This window comes from Ursus maritimus, unplaced genomic scaffold, assembly GCF_017311325.1.
Source record: "Ursus maritimus isolate PB19 unplaced genomic scaffold, ASM1731132v1 scaffold_22, whole genome shotgun sequence".
NCBI lineage: Eukaryota > Metazoa > Chordata > Mammalia > Carnivora > Ursidae > Ursus > Ursus maritimus.
Window position 1 is genome coordinate 18,933,539 of NW_024424675.1, and position 20,450 is coordinate 18,953,988.

The 20,450-nt window shown below is 48.7% G+C and overlaps 1 protein-coding gene across 1 annotated transcript in view; it reads right to left on the reverse strand.

Annotated features, from left to right (window-relative positions):
- Window positions 1-6,969: 6,969 nt before the first annotated feature.
- Window positions 6,970-20,450, reverse strand: part of ATRN (attractin) — a 146,524-nt gene continuing 133,043 nt past the window's right edge. Inside the window, exons 27-30 of the mRNA XM_040638053.1 lie at window positions 18,531-18,638; window positions 13,817-13,931; window positions 11,349-11,493; window positions 6,970-8,186 (exon numbers count right to left, since the gene is read on the reverse strand). Coding sequence (XP_040493987.1) covers window positions 11,369-11,493; window positions 13,817-13,931; window positions 18,531-18,638 — 348 coding nt within the window. The 3' untranslated portion in view covers window positions 6,970-8,186; window positions 11,349-11,368. The remainder of the gene's footprint in view (window positions 8,187-11,348; window positions 11,494-13,816; window positions 13,932-18,530; window positions 18,639-20,450) is intronic.

The window sequence follows — 20,450 nt, forward strand, 5'->3', positions numbered from 1 at the left end:
GAACAGACTTGTTGACTGGGCCCTTCGGCCATTAGCCTCCTCTCCCTTCTTCTTTCCTAGAACTTGGTGGCAGTGCCTTGGGAACATGGGTGCCATTTTGAAAATGGAGCCACATGACATTGTGGAGCCACTGTCCCAGCCCCCATCTGCCTCCCTTTAGATTCTTCATTATATGAAAAAAATAGTGCCTTTATTTAAGCCAGTTTCTCCACAGACATCTGTCATTTGTAGCCAAACACAGTCTCTGATTGTTCCACTACCACTCCTGGGGTGCCTGGGAGCCCCGAGATCACTTAAGAGACCCCCTCCTCAGTGTGCACAAAGCCCAGCCCTGACAGACACTTTGGTGGTCATTTTTTTCCTCCCACATATTCTGCCTGCTTCTGTCCATGTGGAGAGTCGAATTCTTTCCTGGAGTCTGGGGAAATGTATGCTAAGGTTTTCACAAGCATTTGTGTGTGGCCGGTGTGGACCAGCGCGCGCCAGGGGACATTGTGTGGATTTTGCTGTTCTGCGAGGCTGTTCGGGGAGGAGAAGGCAGAACAGTGGGGGCTGGGTACGAAGTCTTCTACCCGCTTCCTTCTTTCTCGAGAGCTTGGAGACACTGATGAGTGAAGGGTTACAGAGTCTCTGGGCTGCTGCTTCTCAACACTGCGTGAGGCATGTCAGGGGCCGTGAAGCCGATGGAAGGCCATGTTGTTGGCGCCTTGCTCAGAGACCGCTCAGGGCCAAGCTGCTGGGGAGGTTGGGTGCTAACACAGCTCACAGCTGCCTGCTTCTCGAGAAGAAATGCCTGTAAGGTTACCCTCTGCTCCCTGAGGTAGACAGCAGCCCATGGGTGGAGGGACAATTCTGTACACCATTCATGCTCCAGAGCTCCTTATGGGATCGGCTGAAGCTAGATCCCAGCTGACACCACAGCCTGGCCTAGCACCTGCCCCGGCCTGCTCCTGCCTCCCTCACTCAGAGGTTCCCCTGAGGGTACTCCCTCTCATCAATCATGGCCTGAGAATCCCTGTCTTGGGCTCAGTTTCTGGAGAACCTGACCTAAGACACAGGGGTTAAGTGCAGATCACACCAAAGCCCAGGCCTGGGGCTGTCCTGACCAGAAAAAGAGCCACTGGCTCTGAGACTCTGTATTTAGCCCTCAGAACAAACCCACAGACACCACATGCGGCAGCTGTCCACCAGCCTTGCAGCTTCAGCCGGTAGGCTTATCGGAACCAAAGGAATCAAACCTGCTGGATATGCAGCTGAGCAGTCTGCGCTTCCGGTGCCGCTGTGTCCAGGGGTCAAGCGATGGTGCCCCCGTCGGTCTGGGCAAGGCTTCCCTCCGTAGCCAGGCAGGCTGCCACTGCAGGGTGTGTAAGAATGCCATCTGTAGCTGCAGAGCTGCAGTCTCTCCTTTCAGGAACCTCAGCAGAGAAAGGCACCTCTCTTTCCCACCATCCATGGACTGAGTCAGGCAGGACCCTGGTAGGCCCAGAGTGGGTTATAAGCCTCTTCCAGTCAGCCCACGAAGATTGCATGGAATGGGAAAGACAGTTCTCCAGAGGAAAAGAAGGGGGGGTGCTGGGCAGAGTGAAGCTCAGAGTCCAGCCCCTTCTCACTCCACGAAGAAGGAATGTTCTCGACTCTCTTCACCTGCATGGGAACGGGAACCTGTGTGTGGGCTGGGAGCTCCACATGGTGGAGAGAAAGCTGTTCGCCATGATTGCGTGATGAGGAATTGCGTATCTTCTAAATGACTGGCCGCCATGTGCGAGTGTGTTAAACTCTAGCACTTCATTTAAAAAAAATTACTTACGTAATCTCTACACCCCATGTGGGGCTCGAACTCACAACCCTGAGATCAAGAGTCGTGTGCTCTACTGACTGAGCCAGCCAGGCACACCCCCCCATCACTTCATTTTTCTTACTCTGATAATGAGAGTAAAATATAGGCATATACCTTTCAAAAGATTGCGAAGATGAAAAAAGAGTAGAACCTGGTTGGAAACAGTGGCACTGTTCCAACGGCAGCTGGCGGTCTCCCTTCATTACTTCGGTCCCGCTCAGGCACCAGCTTTAACCAAATGGAGCCGCTTTAACATCAGTGCCGGCGGAAGGAGGCTTCCTTGTCGGGAGCGGTGGGAAGATGCAAGGTCTCAGGGCTTTGCTGCCTGGCTCTCTATTCTTCCCCCAAGTGAACTTTCCCATGTGGGGATCTTGGGGCCATTTGGGGTGTGGCCCCAGGCAGCTCTGAAGACAGAAGCCAAGAGGAGGGGACCAGGCAGTGTGGCTTACATAGGCCACCATCCTGCTAACCCTGGGGCCACTGACTTTTCAGGGGTTTTGTTGCTGGAATGGGCTGAATGGTGGCCCCAAATCTATGTCCACATCCTAAGCCCTGGAACCTGTGATTGTTAACCTTAGATGCAGGCAAAAGAGTGAACATTTCCTAATACAGCAAAAGATGTGACTAAGAATCTGGACAGGAGGGGCTTATCTTGGATTATCCGAGCGGCCCTACCTGTAGGCATCCTGATAAGAGAGGCAGAGGGAGATTGGATGGATGATGTGAAGACAGGGCAGAGATAGGAGAGCTGGTGGCCACCAGAAGCCGGAAGAGACCAGAACGGGTTCTCCCCAGAGCTTCTGGAGGGGGCACAGGCCTGTCAACACTGTGATTCTGGACTTCTTAAAACAGAATGCATTTCTGTTTTAAGCCAGCAAGGTTGGGGAATTTGATACAGCAGCCCCAGGAAACCAAGAGTCGTCGGAGTTTAGTTTCTGTCACTTCCACCTGAAAAGGTCTGCCTCACACACAGTGTTAAGTCTGGCCAGACACCTCGAGGCTGAGTCCCACCATGGCCCCCATGAACAGGAACAGGTCCAGCCCTGTTTGTCCACATCTGAGTGTTGGCCTCCGTGTCCTTCTGGGTAGCCTGCTTGCTGTCACTCTCTCATGTGCACTTGGGGAGACTGCAGTCCTGGCCCAGGCCTCATCCCTGTGACTGGGCCTCTGCTAGCTGCTGTCAACACTGAGCCTCTAGCTGGCAGGTGGCTGGGAGTGGGGGTGGGGGTCAGGCAGAAAGGCAGATGCTAAGCATCCATGGATTTATTGGTGGAAACTTCACGGCTCATGAATGTCCACTCTGGCGTGGGGCCTGTTGTCTAGGTGCACGGTTGATATGGAAACTGCTTGTGTTCCCCCTTCTGCCCTCTCCACCCCATAGCTGAGTCAGGCAGGGCCAAACTCCCAGGGGCAGCTCATTTTTAGAGGAAGTATGGACATTGTTAGGTGAGGTTTCCAGAGTAGCAGGAGCGCAGGGGCCATGTGGGCCTTCAGGAGACATTCCCCAGCTGGACAGCAACTTGCCAGTGAGCCCGGTATGCGTGTGACAGGAGACAGCCGCGGCTCTGTCTTGTTGGCCTACAGGCCCTGGAAGGCCTGAGCTGAAGGATGTCTTGGGAAGCTGTTCTGCCAAGAACATGTCACCCCATATTCAAAGGAGCCTCCAGTCCAAGGCAGAAGATACAGAAAGAACAATTAAGATGAGTACACTCCAGAACAAAATACACAACTTCAGAAACTGAGCCCTCAGGGGATCAGGATTAAACGAATGAGAAAGGGCTACTGGGTGTGCAGATGGGCCCTGAACCAGGCTGTCCCTGGCTCCCCGTGCAGCACGTTGTTGCCTACAGTCAGCAGGGCTTCCGGTCTAGTCCCTTTCTTGTGTTGGCGACACAGGATGGAAGGGAATTCTTGTCAGGGGTGTTAGACAGCTAGCAACATGGGGCTGCACACGTGTGTGGGTGGGGTTGGGGACTCAGACACCAATGTCACCGTGCATTGGTGACAGCATTTTCCAAAATGATGACCAGCTCTGGGTAAAGTTTTGAACAAAATCTGGTCTTCCCTTGATTTACACCATAGTCGCGTTTCTGGAAAACTGACTATATCAAACCAGCTCTCAAATCCTTGTGTTTGCAACCGGGTTAGGCTCCACGCTTCAATAATTAGAAACAGATTTTCTCATCTCCACAAATACCCAGCAAGACATTTTAAAATCAAGTGGGAAGTGGGTCAATCCTTGGTTGGGTGGGACAATCCCATGCGTTACAGGATGACTATCTTCAGGCTCACGCACGAAATCCCAGCGGCACCGCCCCATGCGATGCAGTAGTCAGAACCACGCCTCCCTATCCCCCAAATGTCACCTAGGGGGTAGCCCGGTGCCGCATGCCCGGCCAGGCCCAACTCCCGGGACTTCTATGGTAGCCCACTGTGTTTTAGCTGCTCTGGCCTATTTGGACGAGCTCACCGCCCCCCCAGGAGTGCTCCACCTCTAGGCCTCCGCACCTGCTGCTCCCTCCACTTCTGTTTCCCTCGTGCAGAACATCCACGTGCCGGCTCCCACCTCCCTTCAGCTCTCTGCTCAGCGGTCACCTGTCACAACAGTAAAGGAGCAGTCCGCCCCCTCCGCCCCCGCCCCGCACTTTCTGCCCCCTACCGCATCTGTACTTTCACAGAACTTACCATCTGACGTTGTATTCATTACCTGTCTCCCCAACTGCATCGTATACTCCACGAGGACAGGGATTTCTGTCTCATTTACTGAAATCCCTGGTCCCTACGCAATGTCTGGCCCGCAGACAGTGGCCAGGCTGGGAAGGACACCCTCACGCAGGAAGGAGGGGGATGGCCGACTTGCAGCGAGTCTGAAATCCTTTGGGGCCCTGTGATGGGCGCCCTCAGACCAGCTCGCACCGCCATCTCCGGCCGCATGGTTCTAGCGAAGGCTTCCTCAGTAGTCCCGGCGTTGGTTGGTTGTTTACATTTTTAAAGGTCAGACTAATGGTTTCTTTGGCAACATCATTCCCTCAAAAACCTACACTTTTTTTTTTTAAAGATTTATTTTAGAGAGAGTGAGTGGCGGGGGGGGGGGGGGGGGGGGGGCGGAGAGGAGGGAGAGAGAGAGAGAGAGAGAGCAGACTCCTGGCTGAGCACAGAGCGTGACTCCGGCTCCATCTCCCCATCCTGAGATCATGACCTGGACGGAAATCAAGAGTCGGACGCTTAACCGACTGAGCCACCCAGGAGTCCTCAAAACCTACACTTTTTATTTATTTCCCAGGCAGATCCAGGGTCAGGGACAACATTCCTGATTCTTTTCCTGGACACAGTTCTCAAGTTGGTTTTATATCTTTGCTTCCTGATTGCCTCTCCCTCAGGAGGCTGGCCTTGAGGTTCTGAGGCCCAGGCAGGAAGACCACACCCTCCACCTGCCCCTCACCCCTGGAGGCCGGGAATTACTGGGTCTCCGTGGATCGTGAGCGCCTCTTAGCATTTGGAGACCAGAAGCAAGAGGAGTTGGCTTTTCTCGCACTGCAGGACCCTGAGTTTCAGGATCCTCTATCCCCTTGCCTTCGGCTTGTAGACTGGCTCATTCTTTCTGGGACTCAACTCCTCCTTGTGCTGCCTCGTCCAAAGCAGCCGATAGTAATCAACACGTTCCGCATTCTGGGGTGGTTTTCTGACCTTCTTCCCTCGGAGCTAAAACCTCAGCAGACACGTAGATTGCTTTCCAAGTTGTCGAACTTGACAGCCTCACCAGCTGTTCTGCCCCTGCCTGTCAGGGGTCCCAGCTGTTCTGCTGCTGCCGTCTGCTTCCCGCCTGCCCCCTGGCCACGACCTAAGCCAAGGTCCTGCATTTTAGGTTTTGGTGACGGTTGCACTGCGCTTCAGGGTACCAATGTGTGTATTAGTGAGAGTTAAGACAAGCCACTTGTCCTAATTCAGCCCCAAATCTCAGTGGGTCGGTTAGAGTAGAAGTTTCCTTTCAGTGATGCAAAGAGCAGCGTACAGCTCTTGCTGAGCAGGTGACTTGCCTCCGTTTGGTGACTCAGGGACCCACGGGCCTTCCAACCTCGTTGGCACCTGACCTCCAGGGAGTCCCATGTGGGAGGACCGGATGGGCCAAGTTTGGAACTGGTGTCCATTACTTCTTCCAACGTTTCGGCCACAGCTCAGTTTATGGCCCCCCACCTAACCTGTGGGTCCAAAGGCAAAATCTGACAGGTTTGGTGAACACACTCACAGGTTTTCATCCTGTCTTAAGCAGTTGGTGGCTCCCACAGCCCTCCCCCCTGCACAGTTTCGGGGTCTTCTCCACCCTGGCAAGTGGCCACCAGTCCCACCATTAACCTCCCCAGCCCAGTCCCAAGCACTGGTGGGCCGGTGGGACCTGGTGCCTAGGCCTCCCTCCCCAACAGGAACCACAGCATTTCCTCGTGCTCCCTCTTCAGTTCTCAACTGCCCTTACGTCGATCTTCCTTCTGGGGCTCCTGCACTCCACACCAGGGCGCCCGAGTGCACTGTGCTGACCCTGCTCCCCGCACAGGAGCCGCACCCGCGGACGCAGCTTTGTGGGTGGGAAGAACGTCAGGAACTCCGAACCAAGGACAACACTGTGGCCGTAGAGCACTCAACCTGTCAGCACACCTGGATTTCGCAGAGTCTGGAAAACCTCAACATTCAGGAACCCATGAGGGAAGGAGAAGGTGAAAGACCAGGGGAAGTGGGGGTGGCTCGGGCCTCGGCGGCACCCCGCCCCTGCTGGCCCCCACCCTGGGGGACCCTCCCTATGCCAGGGCAGAGCTGCTCTGCACACCAGTCTCCCTCCCCAGCATGGTCGTTTCAAGGGCAGTGCAGGCCACAGTGGGGACACTGGGAGTCTGCTCACAGCTGCACAGGGCTCTCTGTACCCCTTGCCCCAAGAGGTGGCCGAGGTGCCCACCCCTGCAGGTTTTATACCTTGACCTTACTCAATGCCAAGTGCTTCCTCTTAGACAGTCTGAAAACTGGTAACTTTAAGCAAATGTAAGCAAATTTCCCCCTTTTCATAAGGTTCTAATGAACAAACTGTAAAAATAAAGGAAAAAAAAAAACCCCAAAATCCAAATTCAACATTCAGAGCAAAAACACATTTTTACCAGATCTACTTTTATTTCAGAAGGAAGTTTGTATTATAGTATTTACTTTTGTTTATATACAAGTTCTTCACATTTGTGTTTAAAATGCACAGACCTCCCTTAGTTCTCTTGTTCCTGCTTAAATTAGCTGTTATTTTACAATACAAAAAATACCAAAAAATTGCAGTCCTAAATGTATGTATAACACCCACAGTCCCCAGCAATGAAATAGTTTACAATACTTACTCCATATTTACATGAGTGCAAGAGATGCTAAATTATACATATTAACAAACTAAGCTTGAATCCAAACCAGAAATAAAACAAAAACAAAAACCGTAAATACCTATAAAACAAAAACATTTCCAGAGCCAGAATTAGTTCAACGAAACAGGCTTCACTAGTGTTTAGAATGTTTTGTGCACAAATTTCAGTTACTGAAAGTCAATTCCATTATTGCCTTTGAAAGAGAAGGCGCCAGTTCTCTTCTCCAGTCCAGATCATCTCCCTGCAGGTAAGGGTGTTGAGGAGTTTGAATGATTCCGGGGAAATGTCTCTTGGCGGGCCTGCCATCATGGTGATTTTTATGGTTGGAGCCGAGTTTGGTCAATTGGGCAAACATTTCAGACTGAGAGCCGGTGTGCGGCCCGAGGACAGACCCTCTGCCTTCCTGGGTCTATCCTCAGGGCGGCCTATTCTCACAGAAACCGCCACGAGGAAAGGTCTCCTGGGATGAGGGGCAAGAGCTGGGTTTTGCTGTAGTTCCAAAGAGCTTCTTTTCCATCTTGGTCACTGCCCTGGCGTTAGCTTAGGCTGTTAGTAAGTGCTTAGTGAGTATTCATTGAGGGTGTGGATGGATGAAAAAAACTAAAGGATCAAAGGTGTTCTCGAAAATGATACCAGCACCCAAGGAAGTGAACCCCCACCCCCACCCCAGACACACTCCGTTGAACTGATGGAGCAAGTTGCACTGAAAAGGTCCCATGTCTTTTTTCTACGGAAAGTGCTCTGGTCTTCTCATGCATTCGCCCCAGACTTCCCGGTAAGTCTCCCATCAGGCGCTTCAGGCCTCACCCACAGATGTTCTGCTGTTTTCCTACTGCTGACCGTCTTCCATCCAGGGCTGCTTTTCCTCCAGGTTAGCTCAGGGGTGTATGGGTTGCCTTCTCTCCACATCTCCTCCAATCTCTTAGAGGTGATCTCACAGGAAGTGCAGACTTCTCCGCAAACTGTAAGATGAGCAGTGGGGGGTGGACAGGAGGCCAGGCTGTGTGCGGTTCTCCGGACAAAATGCGAGCTATCTATCAGTGAACTAGCCACCCTACTCCCACCCGCCGTTTTCAGTCTAGGAAACCACCATCCTGGGAAATGGTCATTAAAATTTAGACCAAACTGAACAAAAGGCAGCTCCAGAAGCCCCTTTCTGGAAAATCTGATAGGGTCTTTGAACTTAGAGACTAAGAGAAACACTTCTCAGGACAAGATGGGTCATCCCTGGCCATGCACAGCACCAAGAGGCTGACAGAAAGATTCCTGACTCCCTTGCAGAGCCAGCAACAGTGACAACAGCAGGCCCACTGCCTTCGACTCTCCTCACACAATGCTGTTTACGTGGGCTCAGCGCTTGGTTACCCCTCTGTGTACCAACAGACGATTTCTGTTTTACAATCAACCAATTTGTACCAGATGCATCTGGACACACTGGCACGATGGGGATGCCTCCCCACCCCCGGCTTTGTTATCAATGTATCAGGGCCCAATGAGAAGACTTCTTCAGACTTGGATATCCAGTATGTGGCACAAAAACATAATTAGGTAAAACTCAGACACCATTACATTTAATAAAAATACATTAACGTAGTTTTCTGTTCTATGTACACTCTGAATGTCTGAACATTCTGGACACTACTGTATAATTATGTACAAGTGCAACATCAATGCTTTCATGACTATTTTAACTTATATACAGGCTCTCCTGTGACACGCAGGCATTTCTTTGAAGTTCCAGATGATTCCCTCTTGGTAACTGGCTCCTAAGCTCAGTGCCTCTTTCCCCTGCCACTCCCTTCTTCTGGCCTGAGCCTGGAGGAAGCTGTTTGCTACTGGCTACAAAGGAGAAGCAGGTGGATTCAGCTGTTTCTCCACTGTTGGAGCAGAAGTAAACATCACTTGCTCCTTTTTCCTTCCTTTTTAAAAATAAACTTTTAGGAAAAAAAACCCAACACCACCACACCAGGTGGCTACGGGACATGGTGCATGTTATTTCAAGGCCTGGGAACCCATGGGGAAGAGACTTCTTTGGCCAAAGAAACACTGGTCCTTTGAACAAACAAGGATTTTCCTTGTGGGAGGTCCTTCTCCAGCGGCCTCCCTCTCTCTGCCAAGAGGCCTCATGGCAATTATAGGGGGAAGTGCCAGTCTGTGGCAGGCCCTCTGTGGGTGCCGTAATGTGGAGCAGGGATGTGGGAAGCTTGGAAGAGAAGGGGTCTTTTCTATAATTGTCTGCTCTTTGCCAATGATGTGAAAAAGCAGCTTTTTGAGAGGAGAGTTCAAAGTAGAGGTGTTTTGTGCATCAGACAGTGTATTAGGGTTCAACTTCCATGAAAACATCTTTCCAGGCAACTCTTCAGGGGTGAGGGGCTGGTGCTGGGAAAGAGACAGCACTCCTACTCTAGGTACTGCATTTAAAGATGAAATGCTGCAGTCTTTGCTCTTTCGAGTATTAATTTCTCCAAATTCAAAAACGAGTGTGGTCGTCTAGAGGTCCATCCTTATGGGGTAATGCCAGAGAACCCCAAGTTTTGAAGTGGAAGAGAGACCTGGGGAGGCTGCCGCATAATACCAGAATACAGAGCACCATACACAGGGACACCGCAACACCCAGGCAGTGGCCTGCGGAGAAGAGCAGGACTGCCCCAGCCCACTTCAACCTGATCACTTTCCACTTGGCATGCTTATTCCTCCTCATCCATTTCCTCCATGTGCTTTTCATCCTTCTCAGTGGTCACTGCCCTGCCCACAGCTACCACCCAGGGCTGGGAAGGAGGATGGGAGCGCTGAGCTGAGCCTCTCCTGGAGGAGAGCAAGCAAACAGTTCCAGGTCCTTCTCCAGGCTTTGGGTGTTCGATTCCACCCGCAGCCTGAGGACAACCCACCAGCTCAGAGCAGGCTACAGGAGCACACTGTGGCTCTTTAATGCAGGGATCCCAAGTGCTGTCATGCTCTTTTCTGCTCAAGGGAGACATGTAACATGAACGACTCCCCTCCTCTGTGGCATCCTGGCAGGAGTGGCCAGAAGGGCTGGAGTAGAATGGGGGGTAGAGGGCAGGGGGCACACGAGGACCACACCTGATTTAGTGCTCCTGTCTTTTGACAACAACATAAACAGGAGCTTTCACAGTTTGGTCATTTCTGCTTTCCTCTCAGTCCCTGCTGCTAGGTTAAACGTTCCCTGGGGTGAGAAAATTCTTTCCTGGCTGCAAATTAGATTTTAGAAAACGAGCAGATTGCCAATGGTAGCTATTTAAATTTTATAAGAATGTAGGAATGCAATTATGGAAAAACTTAGGCTTACTAACTTTCCAATTGCTAGATCTATTTCAAGTCTAGGCACTTAGTGTGTGTGTATGTGTGTGTGTGTGTGTGTGTGTGTGAGAGAGAGAGAGAGAGAGAGAGAGAGAGAGACAAGAGAGGGAGAGACAGAAAAAGGGACAGAGAGAGGGAGAGGATTTCAAATGGATTAAGACTAAATTAATCAAGTTGCTATAGAAAACTACCTATTACCTCAGTTTACATTCTAAGTAACACTGCTGACCTTGACATTTAAAATAGCCCCCTTCTACCTTAGTTTGATAGGATTCAAAAGAGATGGACCATTGTTAATTCTCAACTAGAAAAAAGCTACTCCCTGCAAGAGAGAGATTTGCCTACATCGTGCAAGAATAAGTAGCACATCTTTTAAAAAAGATAGCAGGCTTCAGATGAGAACAAACTCATTCATCTGACTAGTTTTTAAAAGACCATGTTCAAGAACGACTGGTGGTGAATGTCTACTTGTAAACACTACATCTTTTGTTTTTTGCAAGTTGAGAGGGCCCCAAGAACAGTTTTCCACAAGTGAACCTGAGTGTCACTCCTAGCTCTCTCACTGGCTCTGCCCTGGCCTCTTCCAGCAGCAACGGGATCACCCCGGACCTGCCACTAAAACAATTCTTTCCTATGCAAAAGTAAAAGGTTAGATGCTGGAGCACAGATGGGAGAAACCGGCAAAGAAAGCTCGTGAACATGCAGACGAGCCGGATGTTTCGAGGGCTTCCAGTCTTCGGCCCGCTCCACGCAGCATCTCCCCGCCTGCCCCCTCCCTGCACGCCGCCCCTCCCCGGCTCGCTCACGGAGAGTCCACGGCCCAGCCTCAGATGCAGGTCCCAGGCTGTGCGGGGGGCTGCTGCTTCCGGTTTCTCACGGCTCCTGACTTCTCTTTGTACACGATTGGCATCTGCTGAGAAATGTCCACCAGGGCGCTGGCCACCGCAAGACCTGGGGAGAGCCCACGGGCAACAGTGGTGAGGAGCAGCTTGCTTGGTTTTTAAACATAATTTCAAATTTTTTTTTTTTACATTCCCAGGGTGCAATAAGCAAATAAAGAAGTAAAGCACAGAGGGGGAAAAGCCTTCCTTCCTTCCGCCTTGTGCCTCCCTTCACCCTCCACCCGAGCCCGGCTTTCAGTAGCTTGTACATATTCTTCCAGGATTTACTGATGCAAATCCAAATACACGTTCCTCTCCCCTCCCCATTTTTTACACCGCAGATGTAGCTTGCTGTTCAGGTGATCAATGCAGCAAAGAGTCCTGAAGCAAAGAGATTGCAGTCGTGCTTTAGGTGCTACATTTTCCCTGCCGGCCTCCAGAAGGGTGCCAAGAAAAAGCAGCACTCTTCATCAGTAAATTCAGATTCATTCCACATCACTCAGCCAGCACCAGTTATTTTCGTATCTATCTTATGACACAGGTTAGAACAGACTCTGGGGCCAGGCTTTGGAGTATAAGGAAGGTTCTTTAACTGCGCCACGGCTCAGTTTCTTCATTTGTAAAATGGGGACAGTAACAGTTCGGGGCATGTGTGAGGAGTCATTGCGTGAACCCACGTGAACATCTTAGAACGGTACCTGGCTCGTCGCCCCACCACCTCTGCTTTAGGGACTAGTGGGTTCCAGTCTCCCTTTTGTACTAGGAACTGATTCACCTGATGTTCAGTGGGGAAGGCACAGTTCTGGGGGAGCTGGATTCTCAACGCGTGTGAACGAGCCAGTGGAGGCTCAGAGCCCTGCTGAGGTTCTCAGGAGCCATGTTAGTGCTGCCTTTAACTCCACCGAGCCTCTAAAAGGGAGGAATGGGGGGCGTGGCGGTAGCTTTTACGCGCCTGGTGCGCAGTGGGGAATCCACACCAGTGACACTGTTTAGCAAAGGCAGAGCCAGGTGCTCTGGGAGTCCAGAGGAAAGACCATCTAAAATGGGGGGGATGGTCTTACTTGGGATGGGTTTCGAGTAGTGAGCAGGCCTTCATCAGGAATTGAAGGGTTGGGGCCTATCAGGGCAAGGGCAGGGCAGGAAAGGCCACAGTATTGCAAGCCTGTCACTTCCCGACTCTAGCCAGGGCCTTGCTCTCAGGGAGCACTGGCCAAGTTTGCTGAGCTGGGAAGTGACAGGAGATAATACTCCAGAGTTCAGGTCAATAGGTCATTCTGCCCTCGACATGGGTAAGGCCGAGTTAGGAGCTGCACTCATATCCCCAGGTGAGAGCAAATCAAGCTGTTCCCCTATGAAATGAAGACAATAAAGCCTGGCCTGGCCAAGCCTTAAGGCCTCCCTCGTGAGGACCCAGAAACCACATCAAGAGCTCCACTGGAGGCGGCTGCAGTCAGGGGGCTGTGGAGCCCCGGGGCTGGGCAAGGGTTCTGGGACATACTTTATCACGGACACAAGGCTTTCTTTGGCTAAGGCAACCCTAACCCCCAGAATCATTTCAACTGAAAGCTGTCTAAAACATATCATCCATCTTGTCTGAGGCATCCCTCCAAAGTACTCCACGATTAATCAGGATATTTCCAGAACTGTATTCCATATCTCCTTAGTGTTTGATAAGAGGAGGTTTATCAAAATTATGATTTGTGTACTTGACAGAATTGCATAAAAGACATCGGTAAAATGTTATGTAGTGAAGTGTCAAAATGTTTATGATAGTTACATGAAAAAAGAAAAGTAAAAAGGTGATCTACGCAATCGTTTCAACAAAGCTGCTGGCCAGGGCTGGAAAGGAAAGAGAGCAATGAACACTGGTGGGTGCGGGATGGTAGGATTGTGAGTATATTTCCAAGACTTCCTTTATGTTGTTGTAATTGCTGTGTGTGCCTTTAAAAAAGGCTATTTAAAACAGAGTGAAAAAGCAAAAGAAATGCAGTAGTGCTAGAAATACCAATCTGAGAGTGGCCGCTTGGAAGAGCTAGCCGGGAGCCACGAGAGTAGGTAAGAGGACCGCGGAAGAGCATATGGATGGAGGGCAGAAGGCCTACATTCAAGGCTTAGCAAGGGAGAAGAGACTGGAGAGGGGTGGCATAGCCAGAGCTGAGCGAAAGCTGCAAGGGAAGGTATGGCCAGAAGCGTCCACACTGCCAGGAGGCCGAGGGAGAGGGGAGATCCCGGCTCCTCCCTGGGAAGGAGCCATAACCTCAGGACAGACAGTTTAGGGAACACCAGGGATAATAGGGTCATCTCCCCGAATCCTTACAACGACACGAGGTAGGCCAATGGCTTCTATACCCAAGTTCACACACCTCGTTTGTCACTGGCCCTCATCTACTCACCTGACTGCCCAGGAGGAGGGATTCCACCGAGCCCTCGAGGGAGCCTCACAAACACAGAGAGGACAGCAGCTTTGTTGCCAAAACACGGCTCCAGAGCAATGGGTTTGGGAACAGTCTGGTGGGAGATAAAGAATTACCTAAACCAGAGTTTCTCAAGTGTTAATGATGCAGTCTTCACATGTGATTTTTTTTTTCATTTTTTAAAAATTTAAATTCAACTAATTCACATATCACATATTATTGGTTTCTGAGGTAGAGGTCAGTGATTCATCAGTCTTATATAATACCCAATGCGCATTACATCAAGTGCCCTCCTTAATGTCCATCACCTAGTTACCCATCCCCCTCGTGTTTTTAAAGATGCCCTCCCTTAGTTTCTATTGCTGTGTAACAAATTACTAACTTACAGCGCCTATTTATTATCTGTCTCAGTTTGGCAGCTCGGACGTCCAGAAGAGCTCTGTAGGGTTCCTGCTTACAGATATAGGTCTGTTCATCTCTTCCATCAGTTCTGGAAAATTCTCAGCTCTTCTCTCTTCAAAGGTCTCCAGGATCTCCGCTCTTCTCTTCACAGGTGGAAGTTAAGTTAGCATCTGGGCCAGCTCTTCTCTGGAGGCTCTAGGGAAGAGTCTGTTCAGAACTCATTCAGATGGCTGGCAGAATCCAGTTCCTTGCAATTGTAGGCTGAGGTCCCACTTCTTTGCTGCAGGGGGCCACTCTCTTCCAGAGGCTTCCTCACACGGCCCCTCTGGCTTCAGATCAGTGGTGGTATCCCAAGGCCTTTGCATGTTTCCTCTTCTGCCACCAGCCAGAGAAAAGTCCCTCATTGTCTTGAGGTCTCAGCTACCTTGGGGTTTGTATGACTTCTTCCCAATCCCTTCAGAGCAGCACACAGAGTAGTGTTTGACTGAAAAACCATGAGCTGGGAATCTTGGCGGCCATCTTTAGAGTTCTGTCTGCCATACCCCCAAATATGTCATTCATTTCTTCAGTTTGGTTGAAGAAAATGACTTCTGGAGCCACTGTGGCTGCAGCACAGGGAGGGAAGGGGTGGGCGAGAGGACAGTGGCCTAGGTGGAAGACAGAGCTGATGGACTGGCTGTCCAACAAGAATGAGAACAAGCACGGACTGAGCACAATTCCAGGATTTTGGCCTGAGTGGCTAGGATGAGGTACTGAGTTGGGGCGATATGCCAAGGAGAGGTGTGGGGGATAATATCCAGAGCACAGCTTTGGATAAGTTAACTCTGAGATGGCTGCTAAGACATCCAAGTGGGGACACCGAGTAAGCAAGCAACTGGATATAGGAGTCAGAGGCTCACAGGGGAGGTCTGAGCAGAGAGATCACGGTGTTAGAATAAACCCACGATGGAAAAGATCACTTCTGTGGTCTGAATGTTTGTGTCCTTCTAAAATCCGTATGTTAACTATTGATGCCCAACACAATGATATTTGGAGATAGGGCCTCTGAGAGGTGATTAGTGCCCTCACAAAAGGGACCCCAAAGAGCTCCCTAGCCCCTTCCACCACGTGAGGTCACAGCGAACCAGGAAGGGGACTCTCACCAGACACTGAATCTGCCAGCACCTTGATCTTGGACCTCCTAGCCTCAAGAATTGTGAGACATTTCTGTTGTTGCTACGACACCTCGTCTCTGGTGCTTTGTTACGGCAGCTCGAACAGACTAAGACAGTCACCAAAGGAGTGGGTGTGAAGGACATGAGGGAAGGCCCAAAGACTGAGGCAGACCTGCACCACTGGTAGAGTATGGGGAGATGGAGAGCCTTGAATAGGGAGCACTGAGCAAGAGTAGCCAGAAGGTGAGCGTGTGTATGTACTGAAAAGAGAGTCAATAGAGTGTCTGATGGAGTAACCAACTGGGTCACATGCCATTGACATATGACGTATGGTGCCTCTCAGTACTTTCAATTTGTCTATTTTTTTAAAATCCCACAAATTGTTGTTTTTTCATGTTCACTCAGATTCATGCACATGCTGTTTCATTTTTTCATCATTCCTTCTTATTCCTCGGTCCATCCTCCTGGGTAGTTTTCCTTTCTCCGAGCACATTCTGTAGACCTTTCTTTTGTACAGGTCTGTGGTGGCCAACTCTACTTTCCTTCTCATCGGAAGAAATCTTCCTTCTGTCCTTGTTCTTGGAAGGCCGTTACTGGGCACGCTATTCTAGGCTGGCAGTTCTCCTCCTGATGTTGTTTGGAGACATTATTCCACGCTGTTTTGGCTTCTGGTGTTACTAATGAGAAGTCAGCTGTCGCTCTGTCATTTCCTTTAGGTGATCTTTTCTTTTTTTTCCCAGTTATTTTTTAATGTAATAAATACACATAACATTTACTATCCTAACCCTTTCTTTTTAAAAGACTTCTTTTATTTGAGAGAGTGAGAGAGCACAAGTGGGGAGGAGAGGGAGAAGCAGGCTCCCTGCCGAGGGAGTCCAACACAGGGCTCGATCCCAGGACCCTTGAAGACAGACGCTTAACCAACTGTGCCACCTAGGCACCCCCCATCCCAACCCATTCATTCATTCATTCATTTGACGGGAGGAGAGACAGAGAGAGCACAAGCAGGGGGAGTGGCAGGCAGAGGGAGAGGGGGAAGCAGAATCCCTGCTGAGCAGGGAGCCCGTTGTGGGGCTCAATCCCAGGACCCTGGGATCATGACCTAAGCTGAAGGGAGATGCTTAACTGACTGAGCTCCCCAGGCATCCCCGCCTTTTTTCATCCTAACCTTTTGTAAGTGTACTCTTCAGAGGTATTAAGTAGATTCATAGTGTTATGCAACCATCACCACCATCCATCTCCAGAACCCTTTTCATCTTGCAGAACTGAAACCCTACATCCATAGAGACTCCCTATTCCCCTCTTCCATCCCCTGACAACCGCCATTATACTTTGTCGCTATGGACTTGACTACTCTAGATAACTCAGAAAAGTGGAATCATACAGTATTTGTTTCTCTGTGACTGGCTTATTTCACCTAGCATAATGTCCTCAAGGTTCACCCATGTTGTAGCAGGTGTCAGAATTTCCTTCCTTTTTAAGACTGAATAACATTCCTTTGCTGTGTAGACCACATTTTGCATACCCATTCATCTACTGATGGACATAAGGGCTGCCCCCATCTTTTGGCTGTTGTGAATAATGCTGCTATGAACACGGGTGTACAAATACATCTTCGAGACCTTGTTTTCAATTCTTGCAGGAATATATCCAGAAGAGGAACTGCTAGATTATATGGTAATTCTACTTCTGTTTTTTTGAGGGAGACCAATGCTGTTTTCCACAGCAGCTACATCATTGCACATTCCCACTAAGAGCGCTTAAGGGTTCCAATTTCTTCACCCCGTGGCAATCCTACAGTATAGATATAAAATACACGTTAGGTCTTCTCGTTTTATCCTCCATATTCTTATCATCTGTCATAGTTTCCATCTGCTTGTCTCTCTGTTCTGCGTTCTGTGTAATTACTTCAGATTCATCTTCCAGTTCAAAAGTTTGGTCTTCACTTGTGTCTGACATGCTGTTTAACACGTAAACTGAGTTATTTAAAAAATTTCAACCCCTATATGTTCTTTTTTTTTTTTTTAAGTTTATTTATTTATTTATTTGAGTAATCTTTACACCCAACATGGGGCTGGAACTCACAACGCCGAGATTAAGAGTCGCATGCTCTCCCAACTGAGCCAGCCGGCTGCTCCTATATGTTCCATTTCTAACAGTTCCATTTGGTTCTTTTTTAGATCTGGTCATTCTTGATTCATGGTGCCCTTATCTTTATGATTCCATCTTTCACATCTTTAAACATTTCATACAGAGCTCGATTATACTCTTCAGATGCCACTCTAACATGTGGAGTCCGTCTAAACCACTGTCCATGGTGTCTGCTAACTCCTATTCCTCGTGGCTTGTCTCTCTTGTCCTTGGTGATCTTTCATTGCTTGATCTTGATCTGTGGGGATCCTACATGGCTGAATCGGGGATGCTTTCCCAGACGGAGGATCTGCACCTACATCAGCTGGGAGTCATGGTGTGTTACCAATCTGGAATCACTTCAGACCACATGTCGTTCTGGTTTTGGTTCATGATTTGTTCTTTTTTCGGGGGAGGGATAGAAGAGTATTCCCTGGGAATTTCACCTACTTCCTACGTGAGCTCAGTAATGCTTTAATAAGTATTTTAAAATTCAGGATCTATAGCTGTTTCCCCAGAGTATGTGAAATATTTCATCATTTTGCCAAAAGAGAAACTTTTCTCACTTTCTTCATCATTTTTTTTTTTGGAGAAGTCAGAAATACTTACATTCCATGGAATGCACAGTGAATTACAATTTTGGCCCCTTTAAGAAAATTCCCTAAACTACTTATAAAAAGCAATGTTTCAATTTAGCTCTTTTCCAATATAAATTTTAAAGTATTATGCCACAGAATACCTACAAGAATTTGAGACAAACCACTTATATTTTAAAATTCCTTGAACACAAGAATGCTCAACAACATGAAAGGCTGAAAAATGAAAGCAAAAGGATATGTGACAACATCAGCGTGTTGTCTTATTGTTAAAGAGAGAGAGAGAGAGAGAGAGAGAGAGGAACACATAATTACGAGGCAACAGAATGAGCCTCTCGTTCTCTGTGGTTTCCCCAGACTTAGAAGCCTGAGTTCTGACAAGTTTTCGGGACTTTTGAATCATATCCTCACCTTTATACTCCCCCCAATAAGATCAGGAGGCTCTTCATCTGTTTCCAAGGCAACGTTTACGGAGGCAAAGGGACGACTGGCCATCTGCTGCATCTCTCGAAGAAGTTGCTACGGAGTAATATTGCGGCAAGATTAGCGCACCCAGTCTGAGGGGATTTTATTAGGGAATATGACATAAAAGTACTTCATCCTCCCCGCTTCAAACAGATCAAGTCCAAAACGATATTTCTGAGACAGCTGGAGAAAACTGGACGCAGACCAGGTATCACCAAACTTAAATTTTGTTGGATGTGATAACAGCACTGTCATCGTATTAAAGAAAAAGTCCTTACCTGTTAGAGGTACGTTCTAAAGTACCGATGGACAGAACGCTGTGGTGCCTGTTTGTTAAGTATACAAAATAAATGATGTAGCCCTGTCTCCTCCTATTTTTATTACTAGATTAAAGCCAGGCTTCCTTCCCTCCTACTGAAACTTGAACCAAGTACTGAGCCCGCAGATAGGAATGGAAAGAGCTCTTTGTTCACACGGGTGGTATAAGCGGAAAACAAACAAATGTGAAGTTTGGCAAAGTTAGAGGGACAAGCAGGGGCTCTGGATTTAGGGAGGCTTGGATGTGAATCCTCGATCCAATGCTTTCCAGCTGTATCACCTTAAAAAAGGTGTTTAAAGGTCTCTGCGCTTCAGTTCTCTCTTCTCTGAAATGGGTTTTTGATGTCCTAAGAGTGTGAGTAGGTTCGAAGCTCAGGGCCTGGCACATGGTGGCTCAAGATACATCAATCATATATCATTAAGGATATTGGAGGAAATGGGCATGTCATGCCACGGAAGACAACCAGGCCTGACTTCAAACCGCCCACTTGGAACTATGGGGTAGGAGACAGAAGCTTAGTCTGGATAGATCAGGGCTCTGTTTTAGAAGGATATTTTTATGTTAAATGTTTTCTTAAAATACTAACATTCTACATCTCATCAAGCTGTTGGTCCACTTACTCAACAAATATATGCAGCAACCCTACTTTGGGTTCTGTGCTATTCTGAGAGCTGGAGTCACAGCAGGACAGAGCGCTTATGCTCCTCCGTTTGGAAGTTCCTCCATGAAGAGCGCAGGAGACACTGTGTTTAAAAACAAGTAAAACGGGGCCTGGCATATAGCAAGCACTTAAGTAGTGTCCGTTGCTATTATTTTTGTTGTTATAAATCCCATTAAGTCATGTCTTCTACAATTCTGAGAGGGATAAGCCATGACTGAAATCGTAGAAATGCTGAAATATATTCTGAACTGTTAGGTTCGCATTAACAGAGAAATTTTAAATCACAAGCTTAGTTAATTTGTTGATCAACTATGTCATAAAAGCATACTTTTTTAGGGGTGGGGGAATTTTTAAAGAAGTTTAATCTGGGATTTTTTTTTTCTTTCTTTCTTTTTTTTTTTTTTTAATTATTTATTTATTTATTTGACAGAGAGAGACAGCCAGCGAGAGAGGGAACACAAGCAGGAGGAGTGGGAGAGGAAGAAGCAGGCTCCTACCGGAGGAGCCTGATGTGGGGCTCAATCCCATAGCACCGGGATCACGCCCTGAGCCGAAGGCAGACACTTAACCACTATGCCACCCAGGCGCCCCTGGGATTTTTTTTTTCAATTTATTTATTTGACGGAGAGACAGCTAGCGAGAGAGGGAACACAAGCAGGGGGAGTGGGAGAGGAAGAAGCAGGCTCCCAGCGGAGGAGCCTGATGCGGGGCTCGATCCCAGAATGCTGGGATCACACCCTGAGCCGAAGGCAAACGTTTAACGACTGTGCTACCCAGGCGCCCCTAATCTGGGATTTTTTAAAGAAGTTTAAATGATTTAAAAGATAATGTGCTGAAGAAACTGTTATTCTTTTTTTTTTTTTTTTTTAGATTTTATTTATTTATT